General features: G+C 47.9%; 1 protein-coding gene across 6 annotated transcripts in view; it reads left to right on the forward strand.

Annotated features, from left to right (window-relative positions):
* PRDM10 (PR/SET domain 10) overlaps window positions 1–18,605 on the forward strand; it is a 1,331,210-nt gene extending 1,312,605 nt beyond the window's left edge. For all 6 annotated transcript variants that reach the window (XM_078681965.1, XM_078681964.1, XM_078681969.1 and 3 more), the window contains one exon: window positions 16,530–18,605. In XM_078681965.1, coding sequence (XP_078538091.1) covers window positions 16,530–16,730 — 201 coding nt within the window. In that variant the 3' untranslated portion in view covers window positions 16,731–18,605. The remainder of the gene's footprint in view (window positions 1–16,529) is intronic.
* Window positions 18,606–22,676: the final 4,071 nt, after the last annotated feature.

The raw sequence follows: 22,676 nt of genomic DNA on the forward strand, positions 1-22,676 counted from the left end.
GGCGGTCCCACACGTGCTGCCAGCCACGCACCACAGAACGCTCCTCAGCGCGGTGGCGGCCGTGGATTCCGCCGTGGTGGCGGTCGGGGACAGCGGCGAGGTCAGTCCACACCTCCCCCCGCAGCAGCCTCCAAATCCTCCTAGTCCGAGCTTTCAGGCCCATGTGACGCCAGTGGGTGGCAGGGTTCGCCATCACCACTCCCGCTGGCGCACTATCACATCGGACAGGTGGGTGCTGCAGCTCGTCCGAAGGGGCTACTCCCTCCCCTTCGAGACCTCTCCTCCAGCCATGCCACCGCAGAACCACCGTGTGTCGGGGGACCACTTGACACTTCTGCAGGAGGAAGTTACGGCCCTCTTGGCCAAGGGGGCCATCGAGCGCGTTCCTGGGCCAGAAGTAGGGTGTGGTTGCTACTCCCACTACTTTCTGGTGCCCAAGAAGGACAAAGGGGGCCTACGTCCTATCTTGGACCTACGGAACGTCAACGGCTTCCTCCGGAAGGAGAAGTTCAAGATGTTGACTTTGGCTCAGGTCTTGGCTGCTCTAGACCCGCAAAACTGGATGGTCGCGTTGGACTTGCAGGATGCGTATTTTCACATCCCCGTCCTGCCGGCCCACCGGCGTTACCTGCGGTTCACGGTAGGCCACGAGCACTTTCAGTTTATCGTGCTCCCATTCGGCCTTACCAGCGCCCCACGGGTGTTCACGAAGGTGATGGCGGTGGTCGCAGCTCATCTGCGCCGGTTAGGGGTTTCAGTCTTCCCCTACCTCGACGACTGGTTGTTGAAGGCGGGCTCGCCCCACACAGTCGTCCACCACCTCCAGATGACGGCAGACCTCCTGCACGAGCTGGGGTTTTCCATCAATGTGCCGAAATCACACCTGTGTCCCTCTCAAAAGCTCCTTTTCATCGGAGCGGTTCTCGACTCGGCGCAGTTTCGGGTTTATCCTCCGGAACGGCGGGTCCGGGATATCCAGGCCTTGATTCCCATCTTTCAGCCGTTATCCCGGGTTTCGGTCAGGTTGACGCTGCGGCTTCTGGGGCTGATGGCCTCCTGCATCCTTCTGGTGCATCACGCCAGATGGCGGATGCGGGCTCTGCAGTGGGACCTGAAGTTTCAGTGGGCCCAGCATCAGGGCAAACTTTCCGACCATGTCCTGATCTCGGAGGGCACTGCGAGACAGTTGCAGTGGTGGCTTACGGACCGCGATTGGGTCAGAGGCAGATCCCTCTCCCTTCCCCAACCGGAGCACGTGGTTGTGACGGACGCGTCCCTCCAGGGCTGGGGTGGCCACTTGGGAGAGGCGGAGATCAGAGGCATCTGGTCTCCGGCGGAGTCCCGGCTCCATATCAACATGTTGGAGCTGCGGGCGATTCGCCTAGCACTGAAGGCATTCCTCCCCTTTGTCAACGGGAGTGTAGTGCAGGTGTTCACGGACAACACCACCGCCATGTGGTACTGCAACAAACAGGGCGGTGTGGGGTCGTGGACCCTTTGCCAGGAGGCTCTGCGTCTCTGGCAATGGCTGGAACGTCAGGGCGTGACTCTGACGGTTCAACACCTGGCAGGTTCTCTGAACGCCAGGGCGGACGAACTCAGCAGTCGGTGCTCGGTGGATCACGAATGGCGTCTGAACTCGGACGTGGCGAGAGGCCTCTTTCTGCAATGGGGAGAGCCTTGGTTAGATCTATTCGCCACAGAAGAGAACGCGCAATGTCATCAGTTCTGCGCGTTGGAGTTTCCAAGGCGGCACTCGCTCGGCGACGCCTTTCGGCGCGAGTGGAGTTGCGGTCTGTTGTACGCCTTTCCGCCTATACCACTTCTGCCCAGAGTGCTGAAGAAGATCAGGCGCGACCGGGCCCAAGTTATCCTTGTGGCTCCGGACTGGGCTCGAAGGTACTGGTATCCCGAGCTACTCAGCATGTCAGTCGGTCCCTCGATCCGCCTGCCCCTTCAGGAGGACCTTCTGTCGCAGCAGCAGGGGACGGTCCTCCACCCGAACCTGTCCAGTCTCCACCTCCATGCTTGGAGATTGAGCGGCGACAGTTGAGGCCATTTGACTTGCCTCCTGAAGTCTGTGATGTGATTCTGGCAGCCAGGCGTCCCTCCACAAAGTCGGTATACGCCTGCCGGTGGAACAGATTTGTGGCATGGTGCACAGCAAAGGCTGTGGATCCCCTTTCTGCCCCTCTTTCCGAGGTTCTCCTCTTTCTTCTCTCTCTTGCCCAGCAGGGCTCTGCTCTGGGCACTATCAAGGGCTATCTTTCTGCCCTTTCCGCCTTCTTAAGGCTACCTGATCAGCCATCTTTATTCAAGTCCCCTATTGTACTGAGATTCTTGAAAGGCATCACGCACATGTATCCACCTGCTCCGTTCGTAATGCCTCAGTGGGACTTGAACCTGGTTCTGACATTCTTGATGTGTGCTCCCTTTGAGCCGCTTCATTCCTGTCCTCTCCGTCTTCTCACTTTAAAGACGGCCTTCCTGGTTGCCATCACCTCTGCCAGGAGAGTGAGTGAGCTCCAGGCTCTTTCTGTTAAACCTCCTTTCTTGTCCGTTCATCCTGACAAGGTGGTTCTTAGGACTAGACCTTCTTTCCTGCCCAAAGTGGTTTCTGCTTTTCACATTGGGCAGTCCATCACCTTACCCTCCTTCTTCCCGCCTCCGCATCCTTCAAAAGATGAAGAGCGGCTCCATCGTCTGGACCCAAAACGTGCGCTTTCATTTTATATGGATCGCACACGCCAGTTCCGGGTGGATGACCAACTGTTTGTTGGCTACGTGGGTGAGAAGAAGGGAAGGGCGGTACAGAAACGAACCATCTCTCGGTGGGTCGTCCTGTGCATCAAAGCATGCTACTCTTTGGCTCGGAAGGAGCCTCCTGTTGGGCTGAGGGCCCATTCCACTCGGGCCACGGCGGCTACTACTGCCCTGGGCCGGGGAGTCCCTTTGCAGGACATTTGCCAGGCGGCTACGTGGGCCTCGCTGCACACCTTTGCAAGGCATTACTGCCTGGACAGTCAAGTCCGGAGGGACGGCTTCTTTGGCCGTTCGGTCCTCCAGGATTTTCTGGTGTAGGATTGTATTGGTTCGCAGACCCACCACGGGGGTTGGTATTGCTGGGGTATCTATTCTAAGGTAAGGAATCTAATACTAACCTGTTTCTTTCAGATGAACAAGTTACTTACCTTCGGTAACGATATATCTGTAAGAAACAGTAGTTAGTATTAGATTCCTTACCGCCCCGCCCATCCTCCCCGTTCTGCGAACTGATACCTAGGGTTAAGGACATCCCTTTCAGGGCCCTAGTTTCACATGGCACCAGTGTTGGTTCTCACATGGCTCTGCGTGTTCTGGCGCGGAAAAGCTGTGTGCAAAGAACTGACGTCAGCGCGCGGAGGCGGCGTCTATATACTCCAGCGACGTCATCACGGCGCACGACGCCGACGACGCGGAGCCGCAGGGGACGCCTGCAGACGACGCCTACCGACGCGCAGGGGTACTGCTACGCAAAAGTTTCCGGATCCAGACTGACGCCTGGGGATATTCTAAGGTAAGGAATCTAATACTAACTACTGTTTCTTACAGATATATCGTTACCGAAGGTAAGTAACTTGTTCGTTTATGCGCAGCTCCTTTTCTGGTCGATTTCATCACTGGCTTCGCTAGCGCCACGTCTTTAGTAGCTACCATGCGAAGCTCAGGCAGCACGCCACTTTGCCGGATTTGGGTTGTACGTTCATTTCATATTGACTGAATAGCCTGCTCCCTCTCGTCCGTGTTGCAGAGAATCAAAGGTATACAATAGATGTGCCTGCCATTGACTATAACAGTCTCTCTGATGGTGACTACGCTTCCGCACGTGTCACGGCGTCCGCAGGCTGGTTGTGACATCACGGCTGTAAACGGAAGGAAGCGTATCAGGTCGCTACCATGTTGGTAAAGGTGGGCCGGGCCGGCTGGTGGTGCGAGACGTCTGTCAGCGGTTTCAACCACAATAACACAAGCCGTGAGCGTGCACTCTCCCGAACTTTCGGTCTTGGGATGTGCACGCTCACGGCAGTCGTGGGGCGGGACTTCCGACTTTGCGAGAAGCCCGCGTCCACATAGTGGATGGCAGCAGAAGTCAGGAGAGGCGGCTGAGGCGGTAAGTGGGGCTTGGCACCTGTGTGTGAGCGTGTGTGTATGCAGTGTGTGTGTGTGTGTGTGTGTGTGTGCGGTGTGCGATGGCGGCGGCGGCGGGGGAGGGGGGTCTTTGTATGTGTGCGTGCGTGAGTGTAGGTGCGCTGGTGTGTGTGTGGGGGGTCTCTGTGTGTGTGTGTAGGTGCGCTAGTGTGTGTGTGGGTGCGGCAGCGACGGGGGGGGGGTGTGTGCCTGTGTATGCGTGTGGCTGTGTATGCGTGTGGCTGTGATGTGCGCATGCGTGAGTGTGGGTGCGCGTGCACGCAGTGTAATCCAGCCGAAGAGAAGCGCGTGGCAGTTCCTTGTCCTTCATTCCCCTGAGTCAGCTAGCTATAAGTCTCCACCTGGACGCATCCTTCGGATGCGAATTCCAGGCTCGACCTAAAAAGGGTATGAGGGGCAAAAAGGGGACAAAAAAATAAATAATGAATAGGAGGGGCTACGCAAAAGGCCAGACAGGTCTAACAGTCTCTCATTGGCTCTCCCCCCTCTATCTCTCACACAAACTTATCTCTCCTGTTATGTCTCTCTCGAACGCACACACATAGACACACGGGCTCTCTTTCTAATCTTCATTGGGTACAGACTGCACTCCCAGTTTATTTCGCTTTCTTCCTCTCACATATACCCCCATTTCTCTCTCTCTCTCTCTCTCTCCCCCTCTCCCCCTCTCTCTCTCTCTCTCTCCCCCTCTCTCTTCCTCTCTCTTTCTAAAGCACAAGTTCTTCTCTCTCCGTCAAAAGACTATTCTTTCTCTCCAAGGCCCATCACACCTCTTTGAGCCACCTTAATTTCTCTTGAGTCAGAATTTTTATTTATTTATTTGTTTACATTTGTAATGCGCACAGCTACCCAACAAAGGGTTTCCCGGCGCGGCAGATCCCAATAGCAATGCGGTTACAGAAACTAGATGTTAAAGAGCCATGTTTTTAAGGCTTTTCTGAATGTGATGTAATTCGACTCAGACCGCAATGTATGTGGCATTGAATTCCAGAGCGAAGGTCCTAGGAATGAGAAGGACTTGCCACCCATGCGTGACAGCCTGGTCCTTGGAATTTCAAAATGATTTGCCGTGGAAGACCGAAGAGATCTGGAAGGACGGTAGGGGCGCACCAGGTTTTGCAGATATTTAGGAGCGGTGTTGGTGGAAATCCTGTGCATAAAACATAGAGATTTGAATTTAACTCGGTTTTCAATTTTTAGCCAGTGTAACTTCCTGATGTATTTAGTGGTTGGAGTAGAGATGGGAATTTTACAGAGAAGTCTGGCTGCTGCATTTTGCACTGATTGCAACCTGCGGACAGTAGCTTTGTTCGCCCCCAGGTACAAAACGTTGCCATAATCTAGCCTAGATGTTATTAGGGCATTGACAACTGTTTTCTTGGTGTTTTCAGGCAGCATCCAACAGATCTTTTTTAGCCATTTTAATATGGCAAAGCAGGTGGCTGAAGTCTTTACCGCTTGCTGATGTAAACTGAGTGAGTCGTCAATAATGACGCCCAGGTTGCGAGCATGAGTAACCGGGGTAGGGGGGGTGCCCATTTCAGTTGGCCAATGTTGGGGTCCCCAAAGTTCTTTATTTTTGCCCAACACGATTAACTCGGTTTTTTCGCCGTTAAGTTTTAGGAAGTTTTTTTGCATCCAGTCGGCGATTTTACAGAGTCCGAGTTGTAGGGTGGAGGAATTATCAGAATCTGCAGCTGATAAAGAAAAAAGCAGCTGGGAATCATCAGCGTAGGAAAACATTAAAAGCCCTGTTTCCTCCACTATTTTGGCCAGGGGGCTCATATACACGTTGAAAAGCAACGGGCTAAGAATAGAGCCCTGTGGAACTCCGTGTTTGAATGTCATGGTATCGGAGCAGGCAGTTTGTGAGAAGACCTGGAACGTGCGGTTTTCCAATAATGATCTAATCCAGTTGAGAGCTGCCCCACGGATGCCCAGGGAGTGGAGTGTTTGGGCGAGGACCGCATGCGACACGGTGTCGAATGCCGCGCTGAGGTCAAGCAGCACAAGTGCCACTGTTTCGCCCTTGTCCACCATGCGGCGGATATTTTCGGTTACCCCCAGCAAGGTAGTTTCTGTGGAAAAGCCTGCACGAAATCCCGACTGGTGGGATGGTAATAGGTCATGAGTGGTAATGAAATCAGTGAGGCAACGATGTACATGTTTCTCCAATATTTTTGCAAAGGTGGGCAGCAAGGATATTGGGCGGAAGTTAGCTGGCAAATTGGGGTCTGCTCCAGCTTTCTTCAAGAGCGGATGAATCATTGCATGCTTCCATTCACTGGGTACAAATTGTTCCAGTAACGAAGCATTGAGAAGATCAGTGATGGTAACCAAGACGTTGCTGTTAAGTTGCTTTAAGACTGAGCATGGCAATGGGTCTTTAGGTGAGCCAGATTTAATAGTTTTTAGCAGCCTTTGAACCATATCAGGGTTCAGCAAGGGCCAACTATCAAGTGTGACAGAAGATGCATTAACCGGAGTAGAGCAATCCGGAATGCCTGGAGCATTACCCGAGGTAGGTGATGCACAGTTTGGGGTAGCTTCAGTGGTTAACTTATATTTATTAGAAGCTTGATTAATGTCTTGGTGAATTTGGTCGACTTTATTGATGAAGAAGGCAGCTAGTAGGTCACATTGAGTTTTATTAAGTTCAGGTGGGAGTTGAGACGTATTAGAGCCAGACAGCTCTTTTACTAGTTTAAAAAGTGTTTTGGAGTGGTCTAAGGCATTTGTGATTTTTGTGCAGATGAATTCTGCTTTAGCCTTGCTACACTGCTTTTGATACGCTATTAACTGAATTTTGTATTTTTCCTTGATTACAGGTGAGTAACTCCTCCTCCATTGACGTTCAAGATTTTTACATCTAGTTTTTTCATTTTGTAAGATATCGTTGAACCAGGGTGCAGGAGAGCGGTGGGTGTTGGGTTTAAGCTTTGTTTTGGGCAGGGTGGAGTCAATGGCTGCAAGAAGCCAGTTTTGTACTGTGGAGGAAAGCTGTTGAACAGTGGTCTTAGTGCAAGGCCTATGTTCTTCCAGGAGGGTATTGAGACTGTCAATGTCAAGTTGTTTCCACTTTCTTATAAACTGGGTGGGTAGGGGAGTATTATCTTTATTTATTGGGTCGACCTGAAGGGCAAATTTAACCAAATAGTGGTCGGACCAGGGCAGAGGCTGGGCAGAATGCGTCACAATATTGTTAAGATTGGAAAAGATGGGATCTAGCAGGTGTCCAGCACGATGTGTAGGCCCTGAGTTCTTTAAGGTTAGATTGAGAGCTGCTAAGTCATTTATGAAGTCTTTAGCTAAAGAGCATTCCTCATCCTCTAGAATGAATGCTCTCCTCCTCTCCAAGGTACAAGACACAGGCTCCCTCTTTTATCTTTCTCAAAAACTGGCTCTCTCTAAGGTGAAGAACACATGATCCCTGGTCCAGCTATTTTCTTTGGAGCATGGTCCACTTGCCATTCAGGCGAACAGTTCATTTCTTCTCCCACGTACTACAGCACGGTCTTTCAGTCTCTAACGTACACAACACTTGTTCTATCTCGAAGTTAATACATGTCTCTCAGCCTCAGGCACACCCTTCACCTATACCTTGGAGGTGCACCCCACTAATTCTAGCCACAAAATGCAGGCTCCCTCCCCAATCTGCCCTAAAGGGGCAAACTTTCTACGGTATAAACTCCTCACTAATGTAATGGTTGCAGGCTCCCTCTCTAGTGTCGGACTCTGGCTCCCTTACTAAGGTACAGGATGGAAACTCTCATGCGCACATATTCTTCTTGGTGCAGGCGCTCTCAAAGATGCAGCCTGTCTCCGGGGTGCAGTGCACATGCCCTTTCTCTAACATGCAGGGCGCAAGCTTCTGGCATGCTCCTTACCACATGCTTCAGGTCAGTATAAAGCACCTAAAAGCTCAAACAGTTGTGGAACTTGGAAAGACTTCCTCGTTAACAGCAGTTACATGCATTAAGTAAAGCCTACACAACAACACCTGAATCCGTCTTTTTTTCATTTAACAAAACCTCTGTCATAAATATGGCAACCCGTGTTTAGTCCAGCACCACTGCTTCATTTTGAAATTGCACCTAGAGGGGAGCAGGGTGTTTAAAAGACTATATGTGTGTTAAGCTCACCGTCTAGCATTTCAACATTCACCAGAGGACCTCCTCCACCCGCATAGGTTTCAAGTTCCAAACCTATACAGTAGAACACAGACTTTTAAAATGTTCAACATTCACCTATGGCCCTTCACTTGAAACCCTGGTTCAATTAACCCCGGCCCCCAAAGTGTGAGGAACAGAGCACAACATTTCAGTATTCTCTAGTACACGCCTACCCTTCCTCAGCCCAGGTTACACGTATTGAGCTTAGTTACTGTTTTTTCAGTGTCACAGCCCACCATTTTAAAACATGCGCTGACAATGGACGGATTTTCCATGGTTAATATCTCTGAGCCCATGCTAATAAAGCCTCAAAGCTTAATATTACAACATTCTCTAACAGAGGATTTCTTTTCCTCGGTTACAGTCTCCAAGCTCATAATGCATAAATCTCAGAGCTCCACATTTCAACATTCTCTGATAATCGATTTCCTTTCCATTGTTAATGCCCCGCTTCTGTATGCTAACACGATGCACACAAGTGTGTGGGCACAAGTTAAACATGGCACTTTGCCTACCCTGGTACCATGCACATTCCTTTTCTAATTTTTAGAGTAAGTAAATTACAGTATGTGTCCAGAATGCGACAGCGATCCTTTCCTCAGCTCAGGTTAAACGTGCTTAGTTACTGCTCAATATTTGAGCTATCTCTAATAACTCACCCCGCACCAAACTCCCGGACCCTGTCCCGTAGCATACATCACCACAGTTTCCATATTTTGTTAATACACTTCAACTGAAGCCCAAATCTATCCACCCCTCTCCCCGCCCGATGTTCTCTCTCTCCCTCACAAATGTTCACGGTCTCACCATGTCCACATGCCTAGGGGACCCCTTTCTTTTCCGGGCGTTCTTACTTCCAAGTTTTCACTCTCCCTCTCAAGTGGCCAGCCTTGATAGATCTATCTTCCCCATTCCCTATGTTCTCTCTCTCTCTCTTTAGTTTAGCCACTTGTACGATCTGTGTCTCCCAGTGTCCGTTATTCCCATAATCATTTTCCACTGCACACCCTGCAACATAATTTACTTCACAAATCCACTCCACACCACATACAATTCCACAACTAACAATTCCAATATAAACCTCATATTTCCACACCACATACATTCAATACACCACAAACCAAAACGCATAGGTAAAAGGCATTGTTGTTTACAGCATCAAAAGCTCTAACTCTAAAAAACGCTAGACCTATTTCATTGATCATGCTTGTTCTACTTTGGAGTAAATCATTCAGTAGTTTTGTAGTTATTAATGCAAAAGGATTTATGTACATCTAGGGACACAGATCCTCCACGGATTCGACAGAGCTCATGCTTAGATCTGATTGGCTGCCAACACTTCAGCCAGGAAATGTTGGCAGCCATCATGGGAATCGGACTCATCTAAAGGCAGTGTGTGGCGTGGGGTTGACTGCATACGAGGGGGTGGTGTGGGGTTGGCCACAGGACCTGGCCATGGCCAACCGCCCGCCGTGCATGGCCGAAAGCCATGCGCTGTGAAAGTTAGATTAACGTATGTTAATTAAATATTACTTTATGTTAAAAAAATCATTAGACAAAACAGAAGTTACAGGGACGTTATAGTTAGGAAATACAATTAAAACAAGCATTTGCAATGCAATAGGTCTCGCTGTTATGAACGTTTAAGCTATTGGTATTACATTATTATTAGCAAGGCCAATAATTCACATTTTCAGTTATACGAGATCTGTTGCATTGCAAATGCTTGTTTTGCATGGGCATTAGATAGAGGTGGACTGGGATACAATTCCCTAATTCATCAATGTGTGCCCAGTTTAAGCATTCCACATTGATATGGGCCTGCCATAAAGATTTGTGCCGTTCCACAGGGTGGTGTGAGACAGGCCTGACTTACTTTGAAGTTGGATCACTAACCCAGGAGAAAAGCGCATCTAACCCCAGACACTAAAAGAACTGATAACAGGCAAAGGCCGTTTAAATAGCACAACAAACCCAATTTACCTTGCAGTTCATTCCCACACTTGACTTCCAACAGGGGGCTAATCCCCATTAGAGACTGGGAACTGCTCTACTATATACTGATTGTACCCTTTGCTCGGGTTTATGATGCGTTAAACCGTCAGCATCCTGTGAATCCTCCATGAGTGCATGTGGGCGAGCGGTGGATAAGAAAAGAAATGCGTGGCTGCCATTTTTTACCCCAAAACTTGCCGCGCAGTTGAAAAAAACATAAGTGCAAACGTTAGTCGCAGCCGCACACAACAAAGTTAATGATGCGTCGCCATTGTTAAAATTCTAGTGTTGCATGCCTTTTTTTTCCAATGAAATTATGCTGTCCATGTCTTATGTGTGGCCACCATTGTTGACACCAAAGCGTGCAGCGCTGTTGAAAAAAAAGAGCGTCTAAAATAAGACAAAGCCAAAAGTGTTGCACTGCTATAAAAATAATATATTAGTGTGTGTGCACCATTAATGGCGCGGCTGCTATTGTTGAAGCACTGCTTAAAAAAAAGACAAGCGGCTGCAGGAGATCATGTAGTGCCTGCCATAGGAGAAAGCAAAACACACAAGATGATGGACGCAATGTTGCACAGTGGCAAACATTCACACCCAGTCACAGATCTGGGTTTAATCCATCGTTATTTTGCTCACCAAGTCACCCCAGTTCAGACATGGCCATATGCAAATCAGCCTTGACCTTGTGCCTCATGGGAACAGTCCAGCCCGAACTGCCAAGCCATGTCTTCCCTGGACAGGAATCAAGCATCCTAGGACCGGTTTCTGGCTATCAGCCGTCTTCAGCCAGGATAGCTTGACTCCAGTGGCTTAGTGAGCACGGGACCCACGTCTGTGCATACCCTTCCCACATAGGGTAAACAGCAAAACACACAAGATGATGGACGGAATGTTGCACAATGGCAAACATTCACCCCCAGTCACAGATCTGGGTTTAATCCATCGTTATTTTGCTCACCAAGCCACCCCAGTTCAGACATGGCCATATGCATATCAGTCTTGACCCTGTGCCTCATGGGAACAGTCCAGCCCGAACTGCCAAGCCATGTCTTCCCTGGACAGGAATCAAGCATCCTAGGACCGGTTTCTGGCTATCAGCCGTCTTCAGCCAGGATAGCTTGACTCCAGTGGCTTAGTGAGCACGGGACCCACGTCTGGGCATACCCTTCCCACATAGGGTGAACAGCAAAACACACAAGATGATGGACAGAATGTTGCACAATGGCAAACATTCACCCCCGGTCCTAGGAAGCTTGATTCCGGTCCAGGGAAGGCATGGCTTGGCAGTTCGGGCTGGACTGTTCCCATGAGGCACAGGGTCAGACTGATTTGCATATGGCCATGTCTGAACTGGGGTGGCAGAGTGGGCTAAAGAACGGTGATGGATTAAACCCAGATCTGTTGACTGGGTGTGAGTGTTTGATTGGTTCAGATGCTCCGTCCACCACCACCCCCTTTTGTACCGCTTTGTTCGCCATAGGTTGGGAGGGTATGCTCAGACGTTTAGTCCCTTGCTCACTTTGCCACTGGATTCAAGCAAGCCTGGCTGAAGATGGCTGGAATGCCAGAAACCGGTCCTAGGAAGCTTGATTCCGGTCCAGGAAAGGCATGGCTTGGCAGTTCAGGCTGGACTGTTCCCATGAGGCACAGGGTCAGACTGATTTGCGTATGGCCATGTCTGAACTGGGGTGGCAGATTGGGCTAAAGAACGCTGATGGATTAAACCCAGATCTGTTGACTGGGTGTGAGTGTTTGATTGGTTCAGATGCTCCGTCCATCACCACCCCCTTTTGTACCGCTTTGTTCGCCATAAGTTGGCAGGGTATGCTCAGACGTTGAGTCCCTTGCTCACTTTGCCACTGGATTCAAGCAAGCCTGGCTGAAGACGGCTGGAATGCCAGAAACCGTTCCTAGGAAGCTTGATTCCGGTCCAGGGAAGGCATGGCTTGGCAGTTCGGCTGGACTGTTCCCATGAGGCACAGGGTCAGACTGATTTGCATATGGCCATGTCTGAACTGGGGTGGCAGAGTGGGCTAAAGAACGATGAGGGATTAAATCAAGATCTGTTGACTGGGTGTGAGTGTTTGATTGGTTCAGATGCTCCGTCCATCACCACCGCCTTTTGTACCGCTTTGTTCGCCATAAGTTGGCAGGGTATGCTCAGACGTTGAGTCCCTTGCTCACTTTGCCACTGGATTCAAGCAAGCCTGGCTGAAGACGGCTACAATGCCAGAAACCGGTCCTAGGAAGCTTGATTCCGGTCCAGGGAAGGCATGGCTTGGCAGTTCGGGCTGGACTGTTCCCATGAGGCACAGGGTCAGACTGATTTGCATATGGCCATGTCTGAACTGGGGTGGCAGAGTGGCCTAAAGAACGGTGATGGATTAAACCCAGATCTGTTGACTGGGTGTGAGTGTTTGATTGGTTCAGATGCTCCGTCCATCACCACCCCCTTTTGTACCGCTTTGCAATAGGAGAAAGTAATTTTGAGAAAATAGTGCTGACAGACTGTAAATAAAACGGATCGAGTAACAACACATGTTAGAGGGACAGTCCCCATGGGAAATTACAACAGGAGATAAGGAGGTACTAAGGAGGGCTACTAAGCCTATTCACAAATCAAATACCACCATTTACGAAGGACAGTAACAGGAGCCATTGAAAAGATGGGCGGTAAATGGGTGGAATCAAGTCCATACCTGAATACAGCTTGTCTCAAAGAGACAGCGCAAGTGCTGCCTAAGCGATACCTAAAAACCTGAGAAATTCACTGAAAAAAAACAAAGGTTACAGGGAAGTTAGGTTAACATTTTACACCCACAAAACTATAACAGTGGAGTGGTGTGGCTCACTGGTTAGAGGCGGCAGACCCGGAAGCAGAGGACGGCCTGGGACCAGGGTTCAATTCCCGACGCGGCAGGGTCGTGGACCAGGGTCAGCGGACTCGATAATTCTCGCTTCGATGCCTACTCTAACCAGGGATCACACTCGGCAACTCTGGGCATTAGCTTGCCTCATCTCCACAACGGCCCCCCACATACACCGGGGATGCCTGGTTTCACCTTGGAGATACCAAGCAGGGATCATCTCACAGGGAAAGCCAGGACGGGTTCCCCAGTGGTCTACAGCGCTGGGACACCCCATTTTTGGGGTAGCCATGCGCTTTACAAGACAACCTAACATAACATAACATAACACAATTCAGCAGTTATAGATAGGGTTATCTGAAGAAACTATAACTCATGCCCTTAAGTAACTATAACTTGTGCCCAAGCCATGCCATGCTAATTACCCCTCATATTACATTACTCATGACATCTGTTAGACTTGGCATCTTTTGGTGTGTTTTCCCTGAGTTTTTGCTTTCTGACCTCCCGGTTTTGACTCTGTTTTTGCTGGCTTACAGTCTCTGCGCACTTTTCTCACTGCTGATCAGTGGTAAACTGCCAGTGCTCCTGTTGTAAACTGTGTTATGAATTGGTGCTTCCATGATTGGCATATTTGATTTAACTGTCAGTCCCTAATAAAGTGCACTGAGTGGGCCAGGGCCTCTAAATCAAATGCTGTTAGTAGGCTGCAGCATTGGATTGTGCCACCCATGCAAACGGCCTTTAAATAAACATAACTGGCCCTGGGAACTAGGTAGAAAAATAAAGTTTAGTATACCTAAACTCAGAATCTAAAGATGCATATTGTAGTGAAGGTGATTTTTACATTCTGTGTTTGAAAATGCCACTTTTAGAAAGTAGATATTTTCTTGCTCAGCCATCCAGTAGACCTCTGCTGGGTTGTAGATTGACTGTCTGGGTTTTGGATGACAAGGGCTGGGGAGGAGCTGTGGCTCCAGATATTCTAGGTGGGTCAGGAAAGGGCTGAATAGACCTGGGCTTCATTTAGAGTAGAGGGAGGATATTTCCTTTCACCTGAATGGGCCTGGTCTGCCTCTGACAATGCAGTCTCCACCTCCTGCCAGGAAGCCACACCAGAGAGGGCAGAACTGGTTCTGGCTGGGCACAGACACTCTCTCCCTGAGAGGACAAGGATTTTAGGCTATAAAAAGTGGGGCCCAAACCCCTAAACTTTATAACTCTTTTGGACCAAGAAGACTGCCACGAAGAAGAGCTGGAGAAGCTGTGAGGAGGAACTACCACTTTGCTGTGTTGGCCTGCAGTGGCTGCTTCTGTCTTGGGCAGTGAAAGGACTGGACTGAACTTTCTGCAATCTGTATTTGTGAGTTTCTCCAAGGGCTTGAGGTAGAACTTGCCCCCGTTCTAGAAGTCTCAGGAACAGCAAAGACTTCAAGTTATTTTTCCCTTAGCACTGGGGACTGTGTTTTGTGCTGCAACAGAAGGAAAAGCAACCTAACTCAATCTACAACGCCGCTGCCGACTCCATGCTATGCTCTTGTGATGATAAATCTATGCAAACTATGTCACACATTCTATTTTTCTGCCGTTTCTATAAGACAGAAATTTCATTTATCTATTTTTAATAAAATTTAGTTGATTCTCTCATTCCTCTGCTCTCATAGTCCTATAGGGCCATATGTATCAAAAAAGAGTTTTGCGATTTTCAAATTGCGATTTTTAGCGAATCGCAATTAGAGAATCGCAAAATGCAATGTATGTAGGATTTGCTAAAAATTTTGTGAATCCTACATTTTCCTTATTTGCGAATCGCAAATTGAGATTCGCAATTCGGAATGCCTTTCCATTCATTCCTATGGGTTAGGAGGTCCATAGGAATGAATGGGAAGACATTCTCAATTTGCAAATACCAATTAGAGAATCACAAATTGAGAATGTAATTTCAAGGTTGCAAGGGTGCCAAAAGGATACCCTGTTGCTCCCCTGCAATATGCATGTGTGCACATTTTGCGCACATACATGCCCTGAGGGCATGTATGTGCGACATATGGCACTTTTAAAAAATCAAAAAAAGTGTTTTTTTTAAAGAAAATCGAAGTTGGTGGTAATTTGCAATTCCTTAAGGCCAAATAGCAAATTTCTAGTGCTTCCTGAATTGCATTTAAGGAATCGCAATTTGCAATTCCTTAATTGCATTCGCAAAATAGAGAATCACACATTTTGCAATTATCTATTTTACGATGGCCTTTTGGGATGATACATCCCAAAAGGCTTTTTCCAATTCGCAAACGGGCAGATTCTGAGAATCAGCCCTTTGCAAACGGGAAAAAGGCTTGATACATATGGCCCAAATACCCTTGAAACCCCCCTTCGTTTTTTACAGGATTGCGAATTTCCTAAATTCAGTCCTGCACATTAGGAAAACTGCATCAGCAGGGGGGGGGGGGGGGGGGGCTTGCTCTTTTGGGTTTAGTTTTAATAGTTTGTTTTTATCATCTATTGATGTACTGTAAGGATGTATTTACAATAGCCCAAGATCACTATGGGATTAGGGGGAGCTTGTCTTGGAATGGTGCTGCTTTTAATTGGATTATTTTAAAAACGTGTTTTACCATTTTTAACTTGTCTAAAATGAATTATTTAGTGCTTATGTTGCTGCTAGCATATTGCGTCGGTCATGTCTGAGACTTGTGGTACTTTTTTTTTTAATATTGCAATTGTTGATTTTACAATGTGCTTGTTTACCATTATATTGTGTTTCTTTTTATGTGAATTTTCATGCATTTATTAAATGCGAATAAAGTTTTTTGAATTAGAATTTGACACGGCTAGGTTAATGCAACAGAGGATAAGATAAGAGGATAGAAATCTTTCAATGGTAACTAATGCATTGTTCAGTCTCATCTTTTGAAAAAATGACGCACATTTAAGTTGGTGTTTGAGTCAAGTAAAGAATTATCTCGGGACTTTGTAAGTTAAAAGTGCTGTAATCGATTGAGCTCTGGTAAATATTTCTTGGGTCATAAGGGTGGTTGGTAATGGCAGTCACATGGGGTGCTTGGAATGTAGATTGCTGGGATGTATTGAGGAGGAGATGTGGTGGTGCGTTTTAGTTTGAAATAAGGTATCTCTGCACAGCTGCAATGCACTGTTTATCAAAGCCAATGGAAGGAAACTGTCATTACTGTGATCTATCGACAGCTTTTTCATTCCTTCGTACATTGTCAAAAAGTATGATTGTATGGCATTTTTTTAAATACAGAAAACTAAATTCATTTGTATAACGAAATCATTTGCTTTCTAGACTCACTATGTGATCTCTGATGGGCAGAGTGACCTGGATGAGAAACAGGACCCATCCCTGGCGGAGAATGTCAGCACCAGCTCAGAGCACATTGACTCTTTAGAACGGCAAGTAGCCGACCAGCAGCAGTTGACCCAGTACATTATCACTACAACGACTGCTGGGAACGGGGACAGTGAAGTGCATATCGCCAAACCATGAGCGCGCTGTTTTTCTTTGAACTCTGTGTTATCCATCCGATAAACACAAAGTTGATGTCTTCACCTCCAAGAGGACGGACGCACTGTCATTGATAGACGCCTGTCTCTAATGTCATGAAGCTGTTCTTAGTTGTACGAAACAGTTTATGCTGGATGGAGTCCAGAAGTAAAGCAGGAAGCAAGCCGGCAGAACAGGGCCTTACTTGGATGTTGCGTTCCCTGCCATGTGTGAAGGACTCCTTATTGCGGCTGCTAGTTGCCTGGGAAATCTTAGTGTTTGGGCTACCCAAGTCCCGTAGACTTTGCAGTTTGCAAATGCGCCTACTACCTGAAACACCGCTGCTGATACTTGGACAGGTCAACAAAAAAGAAATGCATAAAGCCCTATTTTAAGGGTGTGAGAACAGTAAATGAACGCAGTTGTGTTTTAAATGTTATTCAAAATGTTTTATCAGAGCCAATGTACAGACTTACAGCAGCAGTTTGAAGTTTCTGTTGCACCAGGGAATTAGTAGAATGTTTAACGGTGCAGATCTGTAAGCTTTCTGGCCCATTGCAGCAGGAGAAGAGTGTAGCATTTAGTGGGGCTATTTGTGCATTTCCTTCTAGTCCTTCTCTGCGTATTATTTTAGTAAAACTGGACCTCATCATTAAACATGTGTTCACAGTGAGTTGAGTTAATGATTTAGCTCTCTCTCTTATATACACACACAAACATTCAACGATTGTCGTCGCCCGTCTCCCACCACCTCTACAGGAAGCGTTGTTTTTTTCACAGCCCAGGGCTCTTTCTCATCAGTCTCGCTGTGGACGCCAGGCCTCCTCCCCAAAGCTAGTCTGTCCTTGGACTGACTGACGTTCTTGTTCCGCTGGCCTGATATTTACTTCTCAGTGGTTCAGACATCTCCTCTTGGTCCTGTTTAAATGATTCACCGTCAGTGAATGCTCTTTTTTTATTTTACTTACAGTAAAAGGCATTGACCGTAAATCAGTAAGGCAGTCATATAGTGTCACGTGCCAAATTAGAAGATCAATTATAAAGTCTAATTGAAAGGAATGAATTGTCAATATATTTAATAATAATTTTATTTAAAATAAAAACCCAGACTTCTTACATGTTTGGTGATCGAATGCCAGGTTTCAATTGTGGATTTGTATTACACTGCAATTTAATAAGCTCTTTGGGGATGGACGGGCCAGGAACATTTGGCGATGGTAAGCTTCTTTGACCCTTACTGTTATTTTCTACCTTGAAAAATTGGCCCACACCTTATCTAAAAGTATATATCCTCATCGTCACTGAGACTGTTAATCTGCCCATTTCCAAACAACAGCTTTCTCAAAGGGTAGGTTTAAAATGTTTCTCAATTAACTGGAAATCAAAGTAAAAAAAATATAGAATTAGACTGGGTTCCTTGCCACTCTATAGTTGATACCAGTAAACTGACGAAAGACCAACCAACTGGAGAATTATTCCTTTGTCCTTGAAGAAACATATTTGGAAAAGCATGAGCTTTGTTCAGGATATATGACTGGACACTAAAGTGAGAGGTGGTCAAAATTGAAGATTTTTGTTGGGAGAGGCCACATCTAAGGCAGACTCATACAAATTGTTCGACTAATTTGGTATATGTGGGCCCAGAGGTACCCTCCACTAAGAAAATCTGTCTTTTGTTAACATGTTTTAATTCAACCCCTTGTCTCACATCTCATTAAAGACTGCAGCACGCCACACGTCTGCAGTCTCTGTTTAAGTCAGATTGTGTTATTTAAGCGTGGACGTTCATTAATGCACATTTCTATGAACTGTTATTGTGTCAATAGTTGTGTGTTCCTGGAAAGTGCGAAAACTCATGAATAAATATTTTTTTTTAAACGGCCTGGACAATTACTTTATTTTACGAATGCTTGTGACCCTTTTGGATAGTTCTTCAATCTAACACTCAGATAACCAGCTACAATAGTTTTCCGGACAATAGAAAGACTTTGTTGGCACCCTGTTACGTCAGTCTGTAGCCGTCCCAAATACATCCCGAATATCAACTCAGCACTTTGTGTAACACGCTGTTATTTTTAAAACTCTTTCTATACCTGCCACAAAAAATGTGTATATATGTGTGTATATATATATATGTGTGTGTATATATATATGTGTGTATATATATATATATATGTGTGTGTATATATATATATGTATATATATATATATATATATATATATATATATATATATATATATATATATATATTTATCAGTGTTTCATTTTTTTGGTTTGTCTAAATATAGAAAAACCCAGAAACTGCAGATAAGAACAAAAAGAGTTTTTATTTAAAGCGTCACGCTTCAAGCAGTGCTCGTCTGAGAGGAAATGTGGTTTATTATATGGTGTGGTTGTGTGATCTCACCATGTAATAAACTCACAGTCCTGTCTTGGAACTAGTCAAGTTCGTTTGTAACACCTTTGCACAGCCCTGTGTAGCTGTGGCTTTGAGAAGTCAGTCTTTAACAATGGAGCAAGTGCAAAGCATTTAGAAACACCAAAACAACTTAATAAGAAAGCAACACAACACAAAGGCTATCAGAGATACTTATGTCTTTTTAGAAACAAAATCCACCAGAGGGTTCCGCCGGAGATATCAATTCTTAGAACAAATTGTAAATCACTGCTTTTTCACTCTAATTGCAAACAAGCATTTGCAACTGCAGTGGTTACTTTGAAACTGTGTTAACCTTTTGTAAACGTACGCTCAGATATACAACATCTGGACGACTTTAAGTAACCAACGTCACCAGGGAACAGGCCAAGGGGCTATTAAGGCTTAGCAGGACAGTTAGCTTACAGTCTAAAATGTCTCCAGTCCAGTTCCAGTCTTTATGGCAGAACCATCATAGAGATCAATGGAGTGACCCTGATGCAAGGGATATAGGATGCAGAAGATGCTGAGAACACTATGTATACTGATCCGGTCGATGGGCGTCTTCGTAGGGCCACCTCTCTGCCCACGAACATGGTAGGACTTCAACCACAGAGGTCGATGTCCCTCAAATTCCAGGTAATGTCCAGCCAAAAACCAGTTGCCAGTCTACTGGTCTCTGGTCACAGTGAAACCAGAGGTTCCCTTTAACTTTAGCTAGTGTCCTTCATAGGTGACCAAACTGCACTTTGAGGACTTTTCCAAGTTCAGCTGACTAAGGTGCAGTTTAAAAATAATATATATTTTTATTGATTTTTGTACATGTAAAATATCACAACAATTGGTTGCAGCAAACTACAGACAGTAGGAAACAGATCAGCTGTTTGAGGCATACTAGTTTTGTCATCAATACATCACTTCCTTGTCATTAAGACATATATATGAATTGGCGGGCATGTCTCACTGTAGGAGCTTCCAGAATAAAGACCAATTCTTCGCAGATTCCCTGATATTCCCTTTACGCCTCCCCTCTGCAAGGAGTAGATATTATGAGTCTGTATCATGAGCAGTCCTCCAGGGGGCCCATGCTTTCTCAAATGTTTTAGGGCAACCCCTGGCCTGGCACGCCACTTTTTCAGCCCTCATGCACCAGTCCATGCCATACTTCCACTCCTGCACCATCTGGACGGCGGCACACCCCCACCTCCGAATCAGATCTTGCCATGCTACCTTCAGGGCCACAATAGAGAAGAGGAGCGTATATCAATCTAATGTCTGGTCTCCCCAAATGCCAAGCCAGTGGTTGTGGGGTTCACCATTCTATCTAGCTCTGCCAAGTTCCTTCGTCGCACCCTGTCCCAGTAGTCCCGGACTCTCAGACATCCGGAAATCGTGTGCAGCAGTGTACCTCTCTATCATCAGTTCTTATGCAGAGATCTGTAAGAGACCATTAGTTATATATTTCTTACCTTAGAATTATCCCCAGGCATCAGACTGGATCCAGAGAATTATTTATGTAGCATTACGTCTGCGCGTTGGTAGGTTGCATCGGTCGACTCTGCGTCCATCGAAGTGGTCGCCGGGATGACGTTGCAGTGTGCACTTAGATGCTGCCCCTGCGCACTGATGTTGGTTCTTTCTTTTTTGAGTATTCGACTCCTGGTAGCACGAGGGATGTCCCCTCGTCGGACCGGCTTCAAGCCTTGTGACTCCTGTCACAAATTGATGTCCGTCACAGAGCCGCATCTCTTGTCCCTCTGGTGCCTGGAACACGATCACAACCGAAAGTTGTGCTCTGACTGCTGGGCCATGAATGCGAGGTCTTTGCGGGAGCGGTCCTGAAAGCTCTTGGAGGCCTGGCAGTCCGCTCTGCGTCTTTCAAGGTCCCGGTCGAGAGGAAGGTCTCAGGACCGGTCGCAGAGTCACCACCACTCCTCATCAAAGCCTTAGCACTCCTCGGGTAAGTTGAAGCACAAGAAGAAGGCGAAGAAGCATCGTCACTGTTTGCCTTCTCTCTGTCCGTCGGCCGAAGCGAAGCGGGACCCGGAGCATCGTCACTCTCTAGCTCTGCCTTTGGAGCCCACTTCTGGGCCCGCTTCATGCTTCCCTCCCTTTCCCGGAGCTGGAGCGTCCCCTGGCCAGCTTCGAGCTTTTTACAAAGCGCTTCATAGCATCTTTGGGCAGCCCAACTCCACTTGCACGCCCATGGGCCCCAAGGACTCAGCTGGGGGCCCTGAGCCTTCGTTGCCGGCAGCTCTGGCCCTGGCACTGGAGGGGCCCCGAGGATCCAGGCCTCGATCCGGATCGACTCCGGTAGAACTCACGGTACCTTCCCTGGTGCCGATTCCAGTGACCACGCCTAAGGTGCCATTGTGCCCCCAACCGGCGTCAACCCGAGCCTCACCCCCGACCGACGTCGGTACCGGCGCAGAAGGTACATTTGTGCCTCTGTTCGTTCCTTGCGTTCCCTACCGCCCTGAGTGGCAGCCAGATGAGGGTGAGGAGGACTAGGGGGGTCTGTAGACCCTTTAGCTGACCAGCTTGATGAGCCGGACTGGCGAGAGGAACTGGGTGATGCCATTGGTTTGGATACTTCCCCAGACCTTGGCATGCTCTCCTCCCCTACCGTGGCTACGGAGGGAACTTTGTACGCAGTGGTGTTGCGTAAGGCGGCTGAGGCCTTGGGCCTGGAGCGTCCTACGGTGGCAGTCAGGACTACCCCTACTGACAGAGGTTCTTCAACCGGCAGTGGCCTCTTCAGAGCCCCTTTTGCCTTTTAATAAAGCCCTCACCGTCGTCCTTCTGGGCACTTGATCCAAGCCCAGCACAGGGGTGCCTGTAGACAGGATGATTGCCCCACGCCACCACCCAGCCCCTGATAACCCACTTTTCCTCTCCCAACACCCTACCCCCGAGAGCTTGGTGGTCCAGGCCTCGTCTTCTAAGGGTACGTTGCCTACTGCTCCCCCAGATAGGGAATCCATGAAGATGTACCACCTTGGGAAGAAGATTTTTTCTTCTGCCAGCTTAATGATGTGGTCGGTGAATACTGCATGTCTCTTGGGCCGTTATACCCATAAGGTTTGGGATACGGTTGTTCAAGCGCTGCCACAGTCCCCAGAGGAGGCCTGGGCCCTTCTCACCTGCGCAGCGTCAGATGGTTGAGACACAGCTATATTCACCATACGGTGTGGGCTGGATACCGCTGACTCTGGGCAGAACGGTTTCCACGCCCGTAGCCTTGACGCGCTACGCCTGGTTGAGGACGTCTGTTTTCTCTGGGGGTGTCCAATCACCCTTCTGGACATGCCCTTTGATGGACGACGCCTGTTTGTGACAAGGCGGATTCAGCGCTCGAGCACTTTAAGGATTCTAGGGCTACGGCCAGCTCCTTGGGCCACGCGGCAACCTCTCGCCCCACGGAGTCTGCCTTTAGCCCCTTTCGTAGCCACAGAAGGAGTGCCCCACTATGTTCCACCCAATCTGGCCACAGGGCCACGCAAGCTACCCAGCCTCTGCATGGCTGTGGACG

Source organism: Lissotriton helveticus, chromosome 3_1 (genome assembly GCF_964261635.1).
Source record: "Lissotriton helveticus chromosome 3_1, aLisHel1.1, whole genome shotgun sequence".
Lineage (NCBI taxonomy): Eukaryota > Metazoa > Chordata > Amphibia > Caudata > Salamandridae > Lissotriton > Lissotriton helveticus.